We start from the raw sequence: 24,318 nt of genomic DNA, 5'->3' as shown, positions 1-24,318 counted from the left end.
CGAGAACTCTGTGGGAAGCTAGAGATGTGATTGCTGGGCCTCTTGTTGAGATATTTGTATCATCGATAGTCACAGGTGAGGTGCCAGATGATTGGAGGTTGGCTAACATGGTGCCTCTGTTTAAGAAAGGTGATTAGGACAAGCTAGGGAACTATAGACCAGTATGCCTGACCTCAGTGGTGGGCAAGTCGTTGGAGGGAATCCTGAGGGGAGGATGTACATGTATTTGGAAAGGCGAGGACTGATTAGGGATAGTCAACATGGCTTTGTGCGTGGGAAATCATGTCTCACAAAGTTGAGTTCTTTGAAGAAGTAACAAAGAGGATTGATGAGGGCAGAGCAGTAGATGTAATCCAAATGGATTTCAGAAAGGCATTCGACAAGGTTCCCCATGGGAGACTGGTTAGCAAAGTTAGATCTCATGGAATACAGGGAGACTAGCCATTTGGATACAGAACTGGCTCAAAGGTAGAAGACAGAGGGTGGTAGTGGAGGGTTGTTTTTTAGACTGTAGGCCTGTGACCAGTGGAGTGCCATAAGGATTGCTGCTGGGTCCACTACTTTTCATTTTATATAAATAACTTGTATGTGAGCATAAGAGGTACAGTTAGTAAGTTTGCAGATATCACCAAAATTGGAGGTGTAGGGGACAGTGAAGAAGGTTACCTCAAAATACAATGGGATCTTGATCAGATGGGCCAGTGGACTGAGGAGTTACAGTTGGAGTTCAATTCAGATAAATGTGAGGTGCTGCATTTTGGAAAAGCAAATCTTAGCAGGGCTTCTCCACCTTGATGGTAAGGTCGTAGGGAGTGTTGCTGAACAAAGAGACCTTGGAGTGCAGGTTCATAGCTCCTTGAAAGTGGAGTGGCAGGCAGATAGGACAGTGAAGAAGGCGTTTGGTATACTTTCCTTTGTTGGTTAGAGTACTGAGTATGGGAGTTGGGAGGTCATGTTGCAGCTGTACAGGACATTGGTTTGGCCACTGTTGGAATATTGCATGCAATTCTGGTCTCCTTCCTATGGGAAGGATGTTGTGAAACTTGAAAGGGTTCAGAAAAGATTTACAAGGATGTTGCGAGGGTTGGAGGATTTGAGCTGTAGGGAGAGGCTGAACAGGCTGGGGCAGTTTTCCCTGGAGTGTCGGTGGCTGAGGGTTGACCTTATAGAGGTTTACAAAATTATGAGGGGCATGGATAGGATAAAAGTCTTTTCTCTGGGGTGAGGGAGTCCAAACTAGAGGGCATAGGTTTAGGGTGAGAGGGGAAAGATATAAAAGAGACCTAAGGGGCAACTTTCTCATGCAGAGAGTGGTTTTTGTGTGTGGCATAGGCTGCCAGATGAAATGGTGGAGGCTAGGACAATTGCAGTTTAAAAGACATTTGGATGGGTATATGAATAAGAAGGGTTTGGAGAGATATGGACGAGGTGCCAACAGGTGAGAGTAGATTTGGTTGGGATATCTGGTCGGCAGGAACGAGTCTGACTGAAGGGTCTGCTTCTGTGCTGGACATCTGTATGACCCTATGACTCATGTACTTATCCAAATGTCTTTTAAAAGTTGTAATTTTACCTACATCCACCACTTTCTCAGGAAGTTCATCCACACGTGAACCACCCTCTTTTTGTAATAAATTTGCCCCTCTCGTTGTCTTTAATTCCTTTTCCTCTCACCTTAAAAATGTTCCACCAGGCCTTGAAATCGCCCATCCTAGAGAAAAGACACCTACAATTAACTCTATCTATACTCATTATTTTATAAACGTCTATTGGGTCACCTCTCAACCTCTTATGCTCCAGTGAAAAAAGTCTCAGCCTATCCAGCCTTCTGTTATAACTCAAACCTTCCACACCCAGCAACATCCTGGTAAATCTCTTCTGAACCCTCGCCAGCTTAATATCCTTCCTATCAACAAGAACTGGACACAGTATTCCAGAAGAGACCTCACCAATGTCCTGTACAACCTCAACAAGACTTTCCAACTCCTATATTCAAAAGATTGAGCAATGATGGCAAGTGTGCAAAATGCTTTTTTAACCACCCTGTTTGTATGTGATGCAAACTTAAAAGAATTATGTATCTGTGCCCCTAGCTTCCTCTGTTCTACAATACTATCCGAGACCCTACCATTTATTATTTCAGACTTTTTTTTTGTTGTACCAAAATGCAATGCAATATCTCACCTTTATCCAGATTTAACTCCATCTGCCATTTTTCAGCCCATTGACCCATTTTGTTCGAGATTCTTTTGTAATCTTAGAAAACCTTCTTCGCTGTCCACTATGCTGCCAATTTTAATGTCGACCACAAACCTATTAACCATGCCTTCTATATTCTCATCCAAATAATTTATATAAATGACAAACAAGACCCAGAACCAGTACTTGTGGAATGTTACTGGTGACAGGCCTTCAGTCTGTAAAACAGCCCTCCACTACCTCTGTCTGCCTTTTGCTGTTAAGCTAATTTTGTATCCAATTTGCAAGCTCACCGTGAATCCCATGTGACGTAACTTTAATTAGTCTACTGTGCCGAACCTTGTCAAAGGCTTCAGTAAAGTCCAGGTAAACAATGTCTACTGCTCTGCCCTCATCAATATTTTTGGTAAGTTTCTCCACCAAGTTTGAGGTATGATTTACCTGGAGACCCATCTAATGTTCTGGAGAGCTGGGGTCAAAACCCACCATGGCAGATGATAGAATTTGAAATCTGGAATTAAAGTCTAAAGGTGACCATGAAGCTATAGGCGATGGTGAGGAAATTCCCGTCTGGTTTATTTGTGCCTTTTAAGGAAGGAAACTGCTATACCTGCTCTGGTTTCTGTGTGAATGAAAGGCTTATATCTGAAACTTTGACTTTCATGCTCCTTTGCTGCCTGACCTGTGCTTTTCCAGCACCATACCTTTTTTGGCTTATGTATGACTCCAGATCCACAGCAATGTGCTTGACTCTCTGCTGGTGTCTGGGATGGGCAATGAGTGCTGGCCTAGCCAGTGATGTGCACATCTCTGAATTGAGTTTTTAAAAAATCTAATTACAGTAAATCCTTTGTATCCTTGAAATCACAAATTACGAATTTTTCTATCTGTGCAAACAATAAGAAACAACAAAATACAACATCTGCGGGCAAAATTTTAACCTATTTTTAAATAAGCTCCCCCAAACTTGCGAATTTCATCATCCGCGGGGGTTGTCAGGATCAGAACCCTTGCGGGCATAAAGGAATGACTGTAAGATGCTTTAATGTTGCAGTGAGAAAGGGCATTTGAAATACTTAAACTAAAGTCAAGCTCATTTTGAAGGAGCATGAAAATGTAGTAAGTTTTGACTCCAGCTATTAATTAGGTGTGTTAGGGCTCCTTTATGCTATACCTGGTCTAATAATACTTTGGAATTGAACAAACATAAGAAATAGAAGCATAAATAGGCCATTGGCCCCTTAAGCCTGCTCCCCCATTCAGTAAGATCATGGATGATCTGATTGTGACTTTGTCTTCACTGACCTGCCTGCTTCCAATAAATTTGACTCCCTTGTAGGATAAAAAGCAGTCTGATCTGACCTTGAAAATAACAATGATTCCGCCTTCGCGGATTCTCGGGGCGAATAAATTCCACAAATTAATAATCCTCTAATTTCTTCCTCATCGCCTTCATAAATTGGAAACCCTTTACTTTGGAACTGTGCTTGCTAGCTCTAGATTCCCGCCAACCCCAATGATAGGAAATATTCTCAACACCCTATTCTGTCAGACTTTTTCAGGATCAGAATCACTCTCTTCTAAACATTCAAGTACACATTTAACCTTTCCTGGTCAAATAACCATTCCAATAATCAATCTAGTGAACATTTTCTCAACTGCCTTCTCGATCTTTCCTTTAGATATGATTTGGAGGAGATGGTGTTGGACTGAGGTGTACAAAGTTAAACACCTCTCAACACCAGGTTATAGTCCAACAGGTTTATTTGGAAGCAGTAGCTTTCAGAGCGCAGCTTCTCCATCAGGTGGTTTAAATCAGCTGCTTTAAATAAGGAAACCAAAATCAAATGCAGTATTCCAGGTGTTATCTTACCAATATGCTGTAACTGTTTTTTTATTCATGTGCCAGAACACTCAGATCCCATTGTACATTCCATAGTGTCTGTTTAAATAATGTTTTCTGTTCTTTCTGTTAAAGTAGACAGCTCATACTTTACAATATTTATACTCCTCCATATACAATTTTTTGCCAATTCAATTTACCTCTTTCCCCTTCTAGACTTTTTGTACCACTACAGATCTATTTTTGTCATCAACAAATTTGACTACAATATACTCAATTCCTTTATCAAGTCATCAAATTAAATTGTAATTAGTTGAGGCCTTAAAACTGATACCTTTTGCATTCCTCCACTCTTCCAACCAACTGGAAAATGTCTTATTTATTCTGATTCTGTGTCATATTAGTTAGATGTCCTCTATCCGTGCAAATATACTGTCTCAAACTGTATTATCGTGAGTATCAAACTTTTTACGTGGAAACTGTAACAAATCCCTTTTGGAAATGACAATGCTGTACATCTACTGGTTCCCCTTTATCCATTCTGCTTGTTAATTGTCAAAGAACTCCAGTAAATTTGATTTTCCTTTCATTAAACAAATGATTTTCTCCTATTACCACAATAATACAATCCATTATTTCTTTCAGGGACAATTTACCTTCAAATATAGCTCTTAGTTTAAACTAAGGCTTTAACTAGGCCTGGAATTGAGTGATGTTTATGAAATGCAAACTGAGCCAGTGGTTAAGTGCCACTTAGTAACACTCTTGACCTTTCAATGACAAAAAGCTCATGAAAGGCAGTTAAAGTTGCATTTGACTCTTGTCCACAGGAAGTACCTGGTTAATTTCCATACTGGTTGATGATAGTACTGCCTACGCTTGATTGGTTAGCTAGAAATTTGGCTGCAGCTGGGGCACTATCTGGACCCATAGACTGTCTACCTCACTGTTTCCTCATGTGGACTGGCATCAATAATGGTATAATTTCAGGGGAAGCTTTGAAGAGTTGTGCACTGCTTTTGCCATTAGTTGCAAATCCTAATGTTTGGCCCCCTTTGAGATTAGAGAACGTTTACAGAGTCACCATATAACTGTCAGTTGCTTAATTGTCCGTCAGCATTCACTACTGCATGTGGCAAAGCTGCAGGGCTTTGTCCACCTCACGGTTCTGATCCAATGGTTAAAAGATTTCTTATCTACTGCATACTGATTGACGTGCGTGGCTGTTTGGGCCACATGGCGTTGACCTACACATCAAGAGGGGCAACAACAAAGACCCTTGACCCTGTAAAGTCCTCCTCACTAACTTCTGAGGGCTAGTACCAAAATTGAGAAAGTTGTCTCTCAGATTTAAGTCTCAATTTGACATAGTCATAGATCCAGAATCACAGCTCTCAATGTCCCAGACACCACCATCTGTGGTATATCCTGTCCCACTAGCAGGACAGACCTTGCAGAGGTAGCAGCACAATGGAAAGAGAATTCCTTTGGAAGTCCTTAATAATGACTCTGGACACCATGAAGTCTCCTGGCACCAGGTCAAACATGTGTATGGAAATATTTGATTACCACATTGCAACTCCACACCCTCCCAAAAAAACTTCAGCTGATGAATCCGCATTTCTCTGTGAGCACGATATGGAGGATATCAATGTCCACTACCAAGAGTAGCTTGGAAGCAACATTACCATTTGAGCTAGTTGAATCCTTAAAGAATGTAGCTGCTAGACCAGGTCAGGGAACCAATAAGAGAACAAACATTCTTTTCCTGATACTCACCATTCTGACTGGAGGTGAGGCTGTCAATGAATGTATCAGTGTGAGTGATTACTCTCTGTGCAGTCTTTATGGAGACAAGGTCCTGCTTTCACATGGAGAATACATTGGAATGTATTGTGTGGCAACATTACATGCCAAATAAAACTTTGAACAGATTGAGCAACTGAAGGACTCCAACACAATCTAGAACCTAGTGGCTGGATATATCTTACACTTCACCATTCCAATCAGGTCAAGGGGGTTAACCCTGGTTCAATGAAGAATGTAAGAGGTCACGACAGAAGCAGCAGTAGGCATACTTAAAAGTGAGATGTCAGCCTGGTGAAGCTACAAAACAGGACTACGTGCCATCAAACAGTACAAGAATGAATCGAATCTAAGCTCTGAAGACCTGCCAAATGCAGTCACGAATGGTGAGAACAGTTTTTTAAAAAAACTTACTGGATGAAGAGGCTACACCATATTTCCATCCTCGATGTGAGAACCCAGCATCAGTGCAAAGGATAAAGACTGAAGTGACAAGTGAACAGTCCATTTCGGCCTCCTTCAGACACCGCCAGTATGACAGCTCCCAATCCACACATTCAGTTCACTCCACAGGATATCTAGAAAGGGTTGGAGGTATTGGATACTGCAAAAGATGTGGTCCTGACAACAATCCAGCAGTAGTACTAAAGATGTGCTCCAGAACCTATCACCCCCTATCCAAGCTGTTCCAGTGCTGTTTCTACACTGACATCTGTCAGATAATGATGCAAGATTATGCACAAATTTAGGACAACCTGGCCGATTACTGCTCCATCAGTCAACTCTTGATCATTAATAAAGTGGTGAAAGGTTTAATTAATCGGCCAGGGCCACTCCGCTTCTGACTTCATTATAGTTTTGGTTCTGGTATGGACGGAAGAGCTGAATTCTAGAGAATGCCCTTGACATCAAATTCACAGAGTATGCATCAAGAACCCCTCTCAAAATTGGGTATCGGGGACAACCTCTGCTGATTGGAGTCATACCTGAATATAGGAAGATGGTTGTAGTTGTTGTCCATGTTTAAATGCAGCATGAGTAGAGAAGGTGCAAAACTTGACCTACTCTTGGGAAGTAAATCAGGGCAGGTAACAGAGGTGTCAGTGGGGGAGCATTTTGGAGCCAGTGACCATGATTCTATTAGTTTTAAAATAGTGACGGAAAAGGATAGACCTGATCTAAAAGCTGAAGTTCTAAATTTTAGGAAGGCCAATTTTGATGGTATTAGGCAAGAGCTTTCAAAAGCTGATTGGGTGCAGATGTTCACAGGTAAAGGGAGGGCTGGAAAATGGGAAGCCTTCAGAAATGAGATAACAAGAGTCCAGAGACAGTGTATCCCTGTTAGGGTGAAAGGAAAGGACAAAAAGGGGACATGAGATAGCTTTAGCAAATAGAATTAAGGAGAATCCAAAGGGTTTTTACAAATACATTAAGGACAAAAGGGTAACGAGGGAAAGAATAGGGCCCCTCAAAGATCAGCAAGGCAGCCTTTGTGTGGAGCAGGAGGAGATGGGGGAGTTACTAAATGAGTATTTTGCATCATTTTGCACATGGAAGATATAAAATGTAGGAAAATACATGGTGACATCTTGAAAAAAATGTCCATACTACAGAGGAGGAAGTGCTGGATGTCTTGAAACGGATAAAAGTGGAAAACTGCCCAGGATCTGATCAGGTGTACCCTAGAACTACATGGAAAGCTAGGGAAGTGATTGCTGGACCTTTTACTGCGATATTTGTATCAGCGATAGTCGTATCAGCGATAGTCACAGGTGAGGTGCTGGAAGACTGGAGATTAGCTAACGTGGTCCCACTGTTTAAGATAAGGACAAGCCAGGGAACTATAGACCAGTGAGCCTGACGTCAGTGGTGGGCAAGATGCTGGAGGGAATCCTGAGGGACAGGATGTACATGTATTTGGAAAGAAAAGGACTGATTAGCAAGGTTAGATCTCGTGGAATACAGGGAGAACTCACCATTTAGATACAGAACTGGCTCAAAGGAAGAAGACAGAGGGTGGTAGTGGAAGTCTGTGACCAGTGGAGTGCCACAAGGGTTGGTGCTGGGTCCACTGCTTTTATCATTTATATAAATTGTGAGCATAAGAGGTATAGTTAGTAGGTTTGCAGATGACACCAAAATTGGAGGTATAGTGGACAGCAAAGGAGGTTACCTCAGATTACAACAGGATCTTGACCAGATGGCCCTAAGTGGCAGATGAAGTTTAATTCAGATAAATGCGAGGTGCTGCATTTTGGGAAAGCAAATCTTAGCAGGGCTTATACTCTTAATGGTAAGGTCGTAGGGAGTGTTGCTGAACAAAGAGACCTTGGAATGCAGGTTCGTAGCTCCTTGAAAGTGGAGTCGCAGGTAGATAGAGTGAAGAAGGCGTTTGATATGCTTTCCCTTATTGGTCAGAGTATTGAGTACAGGAGTTAGGAGGTCATGTTGCGGTTGTACAGGACATTGGTTAGGCCACTGTTGGAATATTGTGTGTAATTCTGGTCTCCTTCCTATCAGAAAGATGTGAAACTTGAAAGGGTTCAGAAAAGATTTATAAGGATGTTGCCAGAGCTGGAAGATTTGAGCTACAGGGAGAGGTGGCATCGGCTAGGGCTGTTTTTTCTGGAGCGTTGGAGGCTGAGGGGTGACCTTCTTGAGGTTTATAAAACTCTGAGGGGCATGGATAGGATAAATAGACAAAGTCTTTTCCCTAGGATGGGGGAGTCCAGAACTAGAGGGCATAGGTTTAAGGTAAGAGGGGAAAGGTATAAAAGAGACCTACAGGGCAACTTTTTCACAGAGGGTGGTACATGTATGGAATGAGCTGTCAGAAGATGTGGTGGAGGCTGGTACAATTGCCACAATTAAAAGGCATCTGGATGGGTATATGAATAGGAAGGGTTTGGAAAGATATGGGCCAGGTGCTGGCAGGTGGGACTAGATTCAGTTGGGATATCCCGTCGGCATGGATGAGTTGAACTGAAGGGTCTGTTTCCGTATTGTACATCTCTATGACTCTATGACCTAGACAAATCCCGGCTGGGCCAGAAAAATGGCAAGTAACATTTGCACCACACAAGTGGCAGACAATGACCATCTCCAACAAGAGAGGTTCTAAAATTTGTCCCTTTACATTCAATTGCATTTCCATCACTGAATCTTCCCAACATTAACATCCTGGGGTTACCATTGACCAGAAACTCAATGGCACTAGCGATATAGACACAGTGACTACAAGTGCAGGTCAGAGGCCAAGACTCCTGCAATGAGTAACTCACCACCTGATTCCCCAAAGCTGATCTGCTGTCAACAAGGCCCAAGTCAAGTATGATAGAATGCTGCCCACTTACCTGGTTGAGTGCAGCTCCAACAACATTGAAGTTTGACACCATCCAGGATAAAGCAATCTGCTTGATTGGCACCACATTCACAAACATCTTCCACCACTCTCTGTCAGCAGCATCTACAAGATGCACTGCAGAAATTCACCAAGGCTCTTTACACAGCACCTTCCAAAGCACTTTTCAAATGCACAGACATGACAGTTGCCATCCAGAATGACCAGGGGAGTAAATACATTAAATTACCACCACCTGCAAGTTCCCTCCAAGCCAATCACTGTTCTGACTTGGAAATATATCACCATTCTCCATGTCTTTGAGTCAAAATCCTGGAACTCCTTCCTTTGTGGCATTGTAACTGGACTGCAGTGGTTCAAGAAGGCAGCTTACCTGCATCTTTCCAAGGGCAGCTCAGGATAGGCAATAAATGCGATCCAGGCATGCCTGTGCCAGTAGAGTGAATTTGTAAAAAATATAAATAGTCAAGTTCTAACATGACCACCATTTCTGTTATGCCTGCTTCTCTCTGTGCTCTTTTGGAGTTATCACTGAGCCACAAGTTGGTCAACTTGATAATTGTAGAAAGTTAAGGCATGAAAGGAGAACATTTGGTGCATCATTCCTGAGTCAACATTTTGAAAGAACAGGACAATTTAGTGATAAAGATGTGAGGATATTCTGGACCATGAGGTTGCATTGTGATGCTGCATGCTTCTGCTGCTGCTGAGGAACTACAATGCCTCATGGATGCCTAGTTCTGAGCTTTTGGGTTTAACTGTTAGCATATTAGTAATACTATGCAAAATAATTTGGGACTGTTAATGTCTGTGCAGCAGTCCTTTCTACCACAAAGTCGTCATGCTCAGATGAATCTGAAATTAGTTAATTTGTGATGACAGGGTCAAGTAGAATCTTGTTTCTCACTACATGCCAACAACTGTCTGACAGCAATTGTCCTCCTGAGCTCAACTGTCTCTTGAGTGCTAATGCTATCAAACTACCCTTGGTGAGGAATCTTTGAATTCTCATCCAGATTTATTGTGCAATAATGTGTAGGAATTATTCCATCATTATTTATGGTATAGAAGCAGGGTATTTGGCCTAACTGAACCATCCCAGCTTTCATGTCTAATCCTATCAAAGTGTCCCTGCATTCTTTTCTCCTTTGGGGAAGCTTCCTTTAAATTCTTTTATACTAGTTACCTTACATCTTCCTTATAGAAGTCCCATTTTCATCTCAATTCAGATGAACAGAGACTTTGTGAATTCCCAATTAGATTTAGAAGTGAGTCTCTTCTTGTTTATGGCCCCTAGATCTGAAACTCCCATGCAAGTAAAAGTATCTCCATGTCTGTCCTACCAAACCCTTAAACAGAATGAAATTTCTTAATCATTTTTTTCTTTTTCCCAACCTGTTCAATCTTTCCTGAACCACAGCTTGCTATCATTATAAATCTTATTTTCCATTTTGTGCAGCATTTTTATTCCTTTTTACACTATGGTCAAGAACTGTTAATGGTACTCCACTATAGGTTGATCTAGTGCTTTTATGCAAGTTTAACATTGCTTCTTTGTTTTTTAACATGACATTTACATAAAATCACGCCCTTAAGGACCACTGTCAGGCTGCTGCTTGACCAGTCTGTAGGATACTCTCCCAAGGTTGTTTTATTAAATAAAGATTTAGGTGGTAAAATTACTTGCGATCTTATGATTCTAGTGACTGAGAAGTTAATGTTTACAGCATTAGAATACTCCAGCTGTTACTTTTTTTAAAAAAAAAGCTTTTGGATTTATCAAAATGCAGGGTCCTATGCTGTACTTTTTTTTGTGTTAGATAACTGTAAATTGACATTTGGGGTAGATTTTAGCTAAGAGGCTTCAAAGTTGTAGAGGTTATCTGGAAGGGAGATGATGTCATGTCTTCATACTTTTTTTCAGGTTAACGTGATAGCAATGTCTATCTGCACCCGGGAGGCCTACCAGTCAATGAAAATGCGAAATGTTGATGATGGACACATTATTAACATAAATAGGTAAGGGAATTGAATTGAAATGAAAGCAAAATACCATATGGTGAAAATAAAAGTAAAATGTGCCAGGAGTATTCAAGTCTTGCAGCAGTGGTTGGAGAGGAACTGGGATAACATTGAATTGAATGTGACACTTTTTCAAATAAAAAATTCTACTGAAGAGCAGTCAAAGAGTTGAGTTGTTGTTTTGCATGGGATGCAAAGCAAAAATGGCTTCCTCATTTTTGTTTTGGTTCACAACAACCTCTCATCACTGTGCTTTGTTTTAATGATGGTTGATTTGCACAGGCTCGGTGATAAGCTGCTTAAGAATCAATTTTCAATATTAAAGCAACAAAATTCTAAAATTAAGGATATGTGGTCCTTTTTAAGGAAATGTTAGTGGTTAGGATAGCAGATGAAACAGATTGTAGGTAAAGTTTTGATCCAAATGATCCATGATTGGTGGAAAGAGTACAATATTCAGCACTTCAATTTTTTTTATTGTGATCTGATGAAGATTTCAGAAGTTTGCTCACTAGTGATGGTGTAATAATGACACAATTTGTAAACCAGAGTTCCAGTTCAATGTTTTAGGGGCATAAATTTGAATTCAACCATGACAGTTGGTGAAATTTGAATTCAATAAAATATAGAATTAAAAATGGTTATAATGGTGGCCATTTAACCATTGTTAGTTGTCATAAAATAAAACTCACTTGATTCACTAACTGCCTTTAGGATAGGAACTTTTGCCGTCCTTGTCTTATCTGGCCTACATAATTTGTTTGACTGTCTTATCTTTCCTCCGAAATGGCCTAGCAAGCTACTCACTCAGTTGTATTAAAGCGTCCACCAAGTTTGTTTTTAAAAATGTACAGAACCAGCATGAGAATTAGGGAGGCTTAAAGTAGCACAAGGGAGTGCACATTTTCAGATTTGGGAAACGTAAGAGAACGAGAAGTGTGACTTCACTGGGAATCTGTCTCAGACCACGAGCTGAAAAACTACACAGGAGGGAGGGGAGGACATTTAGAAAAATTGAAGTGTGACATCACAGGGTAAACAAACTCATTAAGTGGGAGCCTGGATGGCTCAAATTACAATCTATGTAAGCAAGATCAGGTCTGTATTTCTTCTGTCCAGCTTTGAAAGTAAAAAATGGATGTTTAGTTTAGATTGAGTGCTTAAAACTTATGAATAGGTAAGATCCCTGGCATATATTCTCTTGTATTTAAACTAGTGGAAATAAATGGAAGGAGAGTAACTTGTAGGTTACTTAGGTAGCAAGACAGCTTGACCTGGGTGGGATGTTACTCCTGTGTGATGTGGCAAGTCAGCAATACTTCCAGTATGCAGGGTAACCAAGTGTGCAGAAAGTTTGTTCTGAAGCAGCTACTGCAAATTTGTATTTTGGATCTGGAGCAGCGGCCAGATTCACTTCAGAGTATCTGGAAAGCATGTACAGTAAGGTCGCTGCTCCATTGGCAAAGAGTACACAGGCTGAAAGACTGTTAAGAGTAACAAAATACCTGGCAAGTAGTGCAGTAATCCCCTGAAGCCATCACTCTTTAAAAGATCTTTAGTTTTAAGGTATTGCTGGGGGAAGATGGTTTCTTGGGATTGCAGTGAGAGTCAAGTCTATGGCATAGACAGTAGCTGAGCTGCACAAGAGGAAAGGAAAAAAAGTATGAGAGTAATGGTGATATGAAATTCTATCATCAGGAGACCACAATCCATTTTTGTGACTGCAACAATGATATCAGTTTGGCATGTCCTCTCCCTGGTGGCAGCATCAAAAATATCATTGGCAGAATAGCCAAAGTTAATGGTCCATATTAGTACCGATTGAGATTGACAAAAAGGAGGCTAACTAAATTTAGAAATCCTGGAAATAAATTTAAAAGCAGGACCTCAACAGTAGTAATTTCAGAATTGCAAATCAAGAATTGAAGAATAGACAGTGAATGTGTAGCTGGAGGGATGGATTTAGATTCTTGTGGCATTGAGAATGATTGTGGAGAAGATGATATCTGTTCAAGCTGGAAGGTTGTACCCCAGCAGAACTGGGATGTTTGCTAGTACTGTTCTCCAGAACTAAGGACTGTAAACTGAACAGGGAGACAAGTGAGGGAAACAAAGATGGAAATGAAAGATAGAAAAATAAAAAGCAAAAGTGGAAGGCAGAGGAAACCAGAGCCAGCAATTACAGCTGGCATATAAAAAAGTGTAAAAATGTCAAAAGGACAAGTCTAAAGGAACTATAGGAAGACGCAGTGGTTCATTGGTTAGCACCGTTGCTTCACAGCAGCAGGAACCCAAGTTGAATTCCACCTCCGGCAACTGTCTGTGTGGAGTTTGCACATTCTCCCTTGTCTGCATTGGTTTCCTCCAGATGTTCTGGTTTCCTCTCAGTCCAAAGATGTGTAGGTTAGGTGGCCATGCTGCATTGCCCAAAGTGTCCAGGGATGTGTAGGCTAGGTGATTAGCCTTGAGAAATGCAGGGTTACAGGGATAGGGTAAGGGGGTTGGGTCTGAGTGGGATGCTCTTTGGAGGATCAGTGTGGACTTGGTTGATTGCCCTGCTTTCATACTACAGGGATTTTGTGATGTATCGGAATGCATGGAACTTTTGCAATAAGATAGACAAATTAAAAGTTAATCATATTATAGTACAATGCAATTGTGATGATGCAGAAGTGGCTGAGGGGTAACTAAGGCTGGGAACTGAACATTCAAGCACATTTAATGTTTAGAAAGGGCATCCAAACTGTAAAAGATGATGGAATAGCTTTGTTAGTGAAAAATGAAATCAGTGCAATAGTCAAAAACAATACTGGCACAGTAACGATAAATGTGGAATGTGTGGAGTCAAGGAACAACAAGGGGTGGAAAGCATTAGTGGGAGTTGTCTGGAGATCTTGAAGCAAGATGGTGAGGTAGGCATGTAACAACGATGCTGCAGTAATCATGGTTGAGTTTTAATCTACAACATTATCAATAATACTGTGATGGATGAATCTCTGGAATGTATGCAAGATGGTATTGTGGACCAGTACAGTGAGGGATCCAGAAACCAAGCACAGTATTTGGGATGGAAGAAGTGAAGAAAATTAGTTTTAAGTTTTTTTTAAAAATGCCAGAGAAATTAATGGAACTAAAAGCTAATAAGTTACCAGAGTCAGATAATCTATATCCCCGGGTACTAAAGGAATTGTGTGTGAAAATAATGGCAATGTTAGTTGTCAGATTTCAAAATTCTGGAGCAGTCTGGGTAGGAAATGTAACCCTACCATTTTTTTTTTAAAAAAAAAGGAGGAAGGTAGAAAACTGAGAATTGCAGACCAATCAGCCTAACATCAGTAGTTGGCAACTGCTGTAATCTATTATGAAGATTGTGATAATGGGATTTAGAAAATACCAATAGGATTACACAAAGTTAACATAGTTTCATCAAAAGGAAATCGCACTTGAGAAACCTAGTAAAGAGTTTTGAGAATATAACTCAGAATAAATGAGAGAGAACTAGTTAATGTGAAGTTTTCGGGTTTTCAGAGCACCTTTTTGATAAAGTAAGATATTTATATGCAAAATCAAAGGTCATGCAATTGATAGTAATATACTGACGTGCATTGAGAATTTTGTTTAGCAGACAGGAAGTGGTGGGAATAAATGGGTCATTTTCAGAGTGGGAGAAATGAGCGAGATTGTAGAGATCAAAGCTTGTGGGTCCCACCTATTAATATATAATAACGACTTGGATGACAGAATAAAGCAGAATACCTTCATGTTTGCTGGCGATAGAAACCTAGGTGTGAGAGAATAGTGAGGATGTAAAGAGGCTTCAAGGCAAGTTAACCATTTTGAGTGAATGGGCAGATATGTGGCAGGTGCAGTAAAAGGTGGATAAATGTGAAGCTATTATTTTGGTGTGAAAGACAGAATGGTAGGGTATTATTTAACAATTATAGATTAGGAACTATGGATGTACAGTAGGACCTGGATGTCTTTTTATGTCATTGAAAGCAAGCATGTAGGTGCAGCCAGCAGATAAGAAGGCAAATGGTTTGTTGGCCTTTGTCACAAGTGAGTTTGTGTACAGGCGCGAGGAAGTCATACTGCAAATGTGCAAGGCCATGATGAGACCATGCCTGCATTTTTGGTCTCCTGGCCTCAGAAAAGATATATGTACATTTGACTGATGGTGGGATCCTGGGATGGCAGGTTTGTCCAATGAAGAGAGATTAGGCCAATTAGTCTGTATTTACTGGAGTTTAGAAGAATGAGAGGGAGATCATCGAAATGTATAAAATTCTGATTAGACTGGATGCAGGGATGATGTTTCCTCTGGCTATGGGTTCAGAACAAGAGATGCAGTTTCTGAATAATTGGAAGGCTGTTTTGGACTGAGATGAAAACTTTCTTCACTCAGTAATGAATCCACCACAGAAGGCTGCGGCGGCAAGGTTATTAAATATATTCAAGAAAACAAAATACACTTAGAGGGTAAATGTGTTGTGGGGTATTGGGGAGCATAGGAGTATGGTGTTAAGATGGAGGATCAGCCATGATTGGCAGAGCAGGGTCATTGGGTTGAGGAACCTATTCCTGCTACTTTGTTGTTTCTAAAGCATAGTGCACTCAAACATATTATATTTAGCATTTATGTTTTCTTTCAAGTTTTTATAATGTGTATGCAGTATGAATCAGCAAAGTTGCCCTTCTGTACTGTGGGCTGGATGCTTTTTAACTTGATGTTTTTATTGTTAAGTGGTTTATATAAAAGTTAAAAAGAAACAAGACTACAAAGTGCTGCATATTTATCTTAGTGTGCACTCTGTAAGCCTCAAGATGTTGCACTGAGGCTGGTTTAATTTGTGAAGAGACATTGTATTTAATCACCTCAGAAGGAGGTAATACAGCATCACCTCAAACAACCTCGATTTAAATGTTGCTGTGTTATGTAATTGTTTTGAACCCATTGTTTCTGTCTTTTTTGGCACTAACTCACTTAACTTTCCAGGAGGTTTGAAGTGGATGTAACTCATGACATCTTTAAAATGACTAGGTTAAATGTTATTAAAAGAGAAGTCTGTTTTTAATCTTCAAATTGCTTCTCAATTAGCTTGAATTTAGCAGTGACACAATGAAAGGAGCTGAAATCTTTTTTAGGAAACATTTTGATTCTTTCCCCTCATTTCTTTTTAAAGGCAAAAATGAAATTAGAATAAGACATTTTTGTATATCTGTGGGTAAAACATGGATATTGAGGGGAAGTGAACTTTAAGTTAACCTGTACTGCAGAATCTAGGCAGATAAATAATTAAAATACAATAGGTATCATCTCACCTAGATCCCATAGTTTCACGTCATCTCTGGATAGACAACGAAGCTAACTGTCTGAACCAGAAAGCTCCTCCTTTTAAACAAATAGGCTAGGGTCAAAGGACATCCTTGACCTTGCCCCAGCTCCACTGATTACAGTTTAGTTCTGAAAGTGGGAAGTTGCACCAGCTTTCTTAATCCAGCTGAACTAGATCAGAGGAGAATGGCAATGTGAAGAGCTCTCATCAGCTGCAGCTTTCTCCTACTCTAGAATCATCTAAGATATCTGCCCTCTGCACAATTCTGATTTTAAGTCACTCCATTAATGCAGTGGTGAGGTGTCAGCATCCTAAGGATTGAAATTCTTTCTTGTAAGTCTCTGTCTGTCTCTCTCCTCCATTAAAACAGTGCTTAAAACCTATTTCTCCCTTACCAAATAAGAAACGAAAGAACTGTGGATGCTGGAAATCCAGAAACAAAAAGAGAAGTTGTTAGAACAGCTTAGCAGGTGTAGCAGCAGCTATGGAGAGAAATCAAAGTTAACATTTTAGGTCCAGTGACCCTTTTTCATAACTCAGTTTTTCCAGCAATTTCTATTTTTATTTTCTCTCTCTTACCAAATTTGCTAACATCATTTTTTCTTGTCAGTTTTCTGTTTGAAAACACACTTGTAAAGCACCTTGAAATGTGCCACAAAACTAGTCGTTCTTGTTGCTGCTTTCATTAGAGTGTACATTTGGATAAAGGAGTAAAACAAATCACAATTCATTCGTGCTCAAGTCTGACTCTCAAATATATATAAACTGAATAACTAAAATAGAATTAAGGAGAATCCAAAGAGTTTTTACAAATACATTAAGGGCAAAAGGGTAACGAGGGAGAGAATAGGGCCCCTCAAAGATCAAGGCGGCCTTTGTATGGAGCCGCAGAAAATGGGGGAGATACTAAATGAGTATTTTGCGTCAGTATTTACTGTTGAAAAGGATATGGAAGATATAGACTGTAGAGAAATAGATGGTGACATCTTGCAAAATGTCCATATTACAGAGGAAGAATTGCTGGATGTCTTGAAACGGGTAAAGGTGGATAAATCCCCAGGACCTGATCAGGTGTACCCGAGAACTCTGTGGGAAGCTAGAGAAATGATTGCTGGGCCTCTTTGTGAGATATTTGTATTATCAAAAGTCACAGGTAAGGTGCCGGAAGACTGAAGGTTGGCTAATGTGGTGCCACTGTTTAAGAAGGGTGGTAAGGACAAGCCAGGGAACTGTAGACCAGTGAGCCTGACCTTGGTGGTGGGCAAGTTGTTGGAGGGAATCCTGAGGGACAGGATGTACATGTATTTGGAAAGACAAGAACTGATTAGGGATAGTCAACATGGCTTTGTGCATGGGAAATCATGTCTCACAAACTTGACTGAGTTTTTTCAAGAAGTAACAAAGAGGTGGAGGATTGTTTTTCAGACTGGAGGCCTGTGACCAGTGGAGTGCCACAGGGATTGGTGCTGGGTCCTCTACGTTTTGTCATTTAAATAAGTGAGTGGATGCAAGCATAAGATGTACAGTTAGTAAGTTTGTAGATGACCCCAAAATTGGAGGTGTAGTGGACAGCGAAGGGGGGTACCTCCGATTACAACAGGATCTTGACCAGATGGGCCAATGGGCTGAGAAGTGGCAGATGGAGATAATTTGGGTAAATGAGAGGTGCTGCATTTTGAGAAAGCAAATCTTAGCAGGACTTATACACTTAATGGTAAGGTTCTCGGGAGTGATGCTGAACAAAGTGACCTTGAAGTGCAGGTTCATAGCTCTTTGAAAGTGGAGTCGCAGGTAGATAGGATAGTGAAGAAGGTATTTGGTATGCTTTCCTTTATTGGTCAGAGTATTGAGTACAGGGGTCGGGAGGTCATGTTGCGGCTGTACAGGAAACATAGGTTTAGGTGAGAGGGGAAAGATATAAAAGAGACCTACGGGTCAACGTTTTCACACAGAGGATGGTAAGTGTATGGAATGAGCTACCAGAGGAAGTGGTGGAGGCTGGTATAATTGCAACATTTACGAAGCATTTGGATGGATATATGAATAGGAAGGGTTTGGAGGGATATGGGCCGGGTGCTTGGCAGGTGGGACTAGATTGAGTTGGGATATCTGGTCGGCATGGACGGGTTGGACCGAAGGGTCTGTTTCCATGCTGTACATCTCTATGACTCTGTAACCTGGATTTGAGAATGCTAATTAGGACTAGATGTTGACTCGGGAAGAAAAATTGACCGCGTTTGTAGGTTTATTATGCTGTAAGGCAAGAAACAAATAACTTTGCAGCACTGGAGCCTTGCATGTGCTTTGACCTTCAAAGATGAGTGTATATGTACTGAAAGTACCGGAATGATTACTCGGAAGTGATTTTCTGTAGAAAGTATTTCCAGACCTGTGGCTACAAACTATAAATTAAAATGGTTGTGCCTAATGGGAAAGGTCAGCTGCTGTTAAAGTCTCAAGATGCAGTTTACTTTTCTTCAAGTCTGATACATTTATGCAATAACAATCAGCACAAATCCAAGCTCACCATTGCTGTGAATTATTATTTGAAATAATCCATTTTGTGACAAGTCACTCAAAGAAGTTTTGTTACTTGTTAATAGTTAATGGCATCTTCATGAAATCTGTTTTCTTGTTTATTGTGAGCCAACTCTTCCTTCCATGTGCAGCAAGATAGTCTTATTTTTTGCACTGTTTATGTATCATGTTACTATAATAAGGGCAGCATGGTGGCTCAGTGGTTAGCACTGCTGCCTCAGCACCAGGCACCTGGGTTTGATTCCACTCTCAGGCACATTCTCCCTATGTCTGCATGAAGTTTCTCAGGTTGCTCTGGCTATTTCCTAATAGGAGACAGAGAGGACTGCAGATGCTGGATATCAGAGTCAAGAGTGTGTTGCTGGAAAAGCACAGCAGGTTAGGCAACATCCGAGGAGCAGGGGAATCGACGCTTCTGGCATAAGCTCACTGACTCCTAGTTGATTTCAACCTGGCTGTCTCCTAGTTGATTTCAACGCCTAATGAAGGGCCTTATGCCGGAAACATCGGTTCCCCTGCTCCTCAGATACTGCCTGACCTGCTGTGCCTTTCCAGCACCACACTCTCGACTTTCTTCTAACACTCCAAAGATGTGCTGGTTAGGTGAGTTGGTCATGGGAAATGCAGGGATAGGGTAGAGAGTTGGATCTGATGAGATGTTCTTCAGAGGGTCAGTGTGGACTTGATGGTTTGACTGGCTGCTGTAGGGATTCTGTGATTCAATAAATTTGGTGTCTCCTTTTGATTATATTTAAATGAAGAATTCAAGAACAATATGAAGCTCTTCATGTACAATTATGGACCCTGGTGAGAGAAACTAAATGTGTCAAAATGGTACTGTCACTGATTTTATATCCTCTATATGTGGTAATGTAACTAGTACCTAGTCATTTTTGAGGCAGCATGCAGCTTAAACATTTATGTCTCACACTAATTCCTATGCCAGTGTTTAAACTGCATTTGGTGTGAGGAGAGGAAGTAGCCCAGTGTAAGATGTTTATATGGAATCGTTATTATTTAGTGTTTAGAAATGTGTCAAATTAATAGTTTTGCACTTGGTTTATGAAAGTCACCAAAGATGGGGAAGATTTGCAGTTTACAGCTTAATGCTGAGATCCAACTTTGTCTGGAAGAACAGAACACCATAATCCCTATTAAAATGCCAAACCTCTTTCTATCAACGTCTAAACAATCTCCATTCTGCCAAAGAATCTGTAAGTAAGTCTGCATCTTACTGCGATGGTTGTGGAGTTGCCAATTCCATGCCCTTGCAGGTAATCTACAAGATGTGTCTGAAATATGATTTAGTTGGGCTTTGTTAGTTACAATTGCTTATAAAACACAACTGTTGACAAAAGTCAGCTCCATTTCTTCAAGACTTTTTCTCTTTTCTTTCTCCCTTCATTTGAAACCTATTTAGAAAAACAATTGAATATTAAAGGAAATGGTCAATCTGAAGATGCTTGTTGACCATTTGAATTTGTTTTGTTAAATGTAATTGACCTCACTTTTTTTGTCCTCCATGGACAAAAGCCATGTTTATGCAACTGACTTATCTAGGAATTTGGCACATTGTGCTGTGATAGACCTGACTCCATCTCTTCTCCCCTCTTCTGTAATTTTAGTATGAGTGGCCACCGAGTGATCCCATCCTCAGCAACCCATTTCTACGCAGCTACAAAGTTTGCAGTTACTGCCCTGACTGAAGGGTTAAGACAAGAGCTTCGAGAAGCACAGACACACATACGGGCCACGGTAAGAACTGCACAATGAAAGGAGGCTTCGTTGCAGAAGACATTTGTGATTGGTGAAATATTACACTGCAGCTACTTTCCAACAGATAACACTTGTACATGGGAACATAGTGGAGGGTGTATGCGAGAGTGTTAAAATTGGTTGGAAAGAAGATAACTAGTCAGGGTTGCACTGATTGCATCTGATTGGTGTTTCTGCTGCAAGTGGGTACAGGGTGAATTAAAGCTGAAGTCTCGATTGGCATACCCAGAGTCAAATAGGCTGCTGACCTGCAATATCAAGTTTCAAATTTGAGGAATGGTCATTTGGATGAGGTATCAGTGCTTTCACCAGCAATGTAAACTTAATCTAGTTGTCAGTTAAGAATATAAGGCTGAACATGGAACCTTCCTGGTCAGTTGTTTTTAAAAAAAAGAGTGGAATTATTCTCTCCCTGACAGTGGCAAGAAAGGAAAATAATTAGGTGAGTTGTATTGTCAGAGATGTACGGCATGGAAAAACATACCTTTGGTCCAAATTGTCCATGCTGATCAGATATCCTAAATTAATCTAGTCCCATTTGCCAGCATTTGGTCCATATCCCTCTAAACACTTCCTATTCATCCAGATGCCCTTTAAATGTTGTAATTATACCAGTCTCCACTGCTTCCTCTGACAGCTAATCCATATATGCACCATTCTCTGCATGGAAAAAGTTTCTCCTGAGGTCTCTTTTAAACCTTTCTCTTCTCACCTTAAACCTTTGCTGTCTGGTTTTTGGACTCTCTTACTTTGGAGGGAAAAGACTGTTCTCCCTGTTCCCCTCATGATTTTATAAATCTCTATCAAGTCACACCTCCGCCTCTGACATTCCAGGGGAAATAGCCCAACCCTATTCAGCCTCTCCCGATAGCTCAAACCCTCCAACCCTGGCAACATACTTGTAAATCTTTTCTGAACCCTTCCAAGTTTAACAACATTGGAGTTGGATGTCATGTTGAGGTTGTACAGGATATTGGTGAGGCCTCTTCTGGAGTACTGTGTTCAGTTCTGGTTGCCCAGTTATAGGAAGAATACTAACCTGGAGTGGGTTCAGAAGAGGTTTACCAGGATGTTGCTAGGTATGGAAGGTTTGAGTAATAAAGAAAGGCTAGATAGGCTGAGACTACTTTCACTGGAGCATAAGAGGTTGAGAGGTGACTTGATAGAAGTTTTATAAAATAGTGAGGTGTATAGCTCGAGATAATGGTAGGTGTCTTTCTCTAGGATGGGGGCTTCCAACACTAGATTTTTAAGGTGAGAGAAGAGCGATTTAAAAAGTTAAAAGGGGCAAAGGTTTTTACATAGGGTGGTTTGTATGAGGAATGAACTTCCTGAGGAAATGATGGATGTGGGCAAAATTACAACATTTAAAAGACTTTTGGAGAAGTACATGAATAGGAAAGGTTTGGAGGGATATGGGTCAGGACTAGCTTAATTTGGGATTATGTTCGACATGGACTGGTTCAACTTAAGGGTCTGTTTCTGTGCTGTATGACTTTGACTCTGTAACATATTTTTGTAGCAAGGAGACCAAAATTGAATGCAGTATTCCAAAAGTGGCCTAACCAATGTCCTGTACAGCCACAACTTGACATCCAAACTCCTAAACTAAATGTACTGACTAACAAAGCAAGCATACCAAATGCTGTCATCACTACCCTATCTACCTGCAACTCTACTTTCAAGGAATTATGAACCTGCACTCTTTGTTTGGCAATACTCTCCAAGACCTTGCAATTAAGAACCCTGACTTGCTGTACCAAAATATAGCACCTCACATTTATCAAGATTAAATTCCATCTGCCACTTCTTGGCCCATCTGATCAAGATACTGTTGTACACTGAGGCAACCTTCGCCGTCCACAACACCACCAATTTTGCTGTCATCTGCAAATTTACTAAGCATTCCCATTCAAATCGTTTATATCAAAAAGCAGTGGACCCAGCACTGATGGTTACCTCAGTCCGAAAGCCACCCTTCACTACCACCCTCTATCTCGTACGTCCAGCTAATTTTCTATCCGAGTGGCTAGTTCTCCTTGTAATTCCATATGATCTAACCTTCTACCCAGTCTACCATGCTGAACCTTATCTCAAATGCCTTTGAGGTCCATACAGACTTGATCTTGGCAAGCCACTTGTGCCCTTCCTTCCAACTCACCAATTAAGTATTGGGCATGAAGGTCCATGGACAGCTTTCTGAACCTGGCAGCAATTAAGGCTTTAATGTAAGTGGCCAATGAATGTTGCTTAAGGGCCTCCACTTGCTACCTCTCAGATTACCTGCTTTCCCATCTGGCAAGAAAGGTGACAAGATTACCAATTGTGAAATCAGGACAAACCCTGCCTGCTGGGTTGGGAGACTGTCTGATGTTTCTCCATTTGCATCCCCAACTCACAGTAAGAAAAAATAAAATCAATTATCTTCTTGCTGTTAAATTTCTCAAAGAGTATGCCTCAAGGGGTAGTCTTTAAGATCCGGGTAATACTGGCCAGTGACTTTTGGTGACCCAGGATGCCATTGTCGAGGGCTGTGGTAGAAACATGCCCATGCTTTCTGGCAGATCTTGTGCTGATTGGCATGCATGGCATGCGTTCTGTTGCATTCTCTTGGAAGTTAGGGATATTGGGGCCGCCTTATACACCTGTTCTTACACCTGTGTACAGAAATGGAAAAATTCACCTGATGTAATCCAGTTGTTGGAAATCAAATGATGGCACCAGTCGTTATTTAGCCACACATTTAAAAAAAAGAATTCTTAGTCCCATTATACGTTTTAAATTGTCCTCTTTCTTTATCATGCTCTTCATTTCTGTTGTACTGGAAGTGATTTAAAAATTAAAATGAACCATGATTGTGTTGAACTGTGAGCAGCCTTGGCTGACTGTTTGTTTGGTCTACTTTGATCTCCTACTGTTGTAATGTATGAGAAAAAAATATCAATCTAATCAGTTTTTCAGATCCTGAAGATATGTGGGGTATAGTATTTAATCCTGAGAATAGGGATATTGGGTGCTGGTGAGAATTTTAAGGAATGAATAATTTCCAGATCATCATTCCCTAATTTTATTGGCGGTGGGAGATGGAGTGGCTATGATTGAAGCCAACCTGTTGGAGGTAGAACAGCCAGTTAAATAGTCATAGAGATGTACAGCATGGAAACAGACCCTTCGGTCCAACCCATCCATGCCGACCAGATATCCCAACCCAATGTAGTCCCACCTGCAAACTCCCAGCCCATATCCCTCCACACCCTTCCTATTCATTTCCCATCCAAATGCCTCTTAAATGTTGCAATTGTACCAGCCTCCACCACTTCCTCTGGCAGCTCATTCCATACACGTACCACCCTCTGTGTGAAAAAGTTGCCCCTTAGGTCTCTTTTATATCTTTCCCCTCTCACCCTAAACCTATGCCCTCTAGTTCTGGACTCCCC

The 24,318-nt window shown here is 40.8% G+C and overlaps 1 protein-coding gene across 3 annotated transcripts in view; it reads left to right on the top strand.

Annotated features, from left to right (window-relative positions):
- dhrs11a (dehydrogenase/reductase 11a) overlaps positions 1 to 24,318 on the top strand; it is an 80,489-nt gene that overhangs the window by 41,553 nt on the left and 14,618 nt on the right. For all 3 annotated transcript variants that reach the window (XM_043718558.1, XM_043718560.1, XM_043718559.1), the window contains exons 3-4: positions 11,134 to 11,228; positions 20,731 to 20,860. In XM_043718558.1, the coding sequence (XP_043574493.1) occupies positions 11,134 to 11,228; positions 20,731 to 20,860 (225 nt within the window). The remainder of the gene's footprint in view (positions 1 to 11,133; positions 11,229 to 20,730; positions 20,861 to 24,318) is intronic.

The sequence above is a fragment of the Chiloscyllium plagiosum genome, chromosome 28, assembly GCF_004010195.1.
Source record: "Chiloscyllium plagiosum isolate BGI_BamShark_2017 chromosome 28, ASM401019v2, whole genome shotgun sequence".
NCBI classification, from domain to species: Eukaryota; Metazoa; Chordata; class Chondrichthyes; order Orectolobiformes; family Hemiscylliidae; genus Chiloscyllium; species Chiloscyllium plagiosum.
Note: the sequence above shows the minus strand (reverse complement) of the source record. Positions and strands in the feature narration are given on the sequence as shown.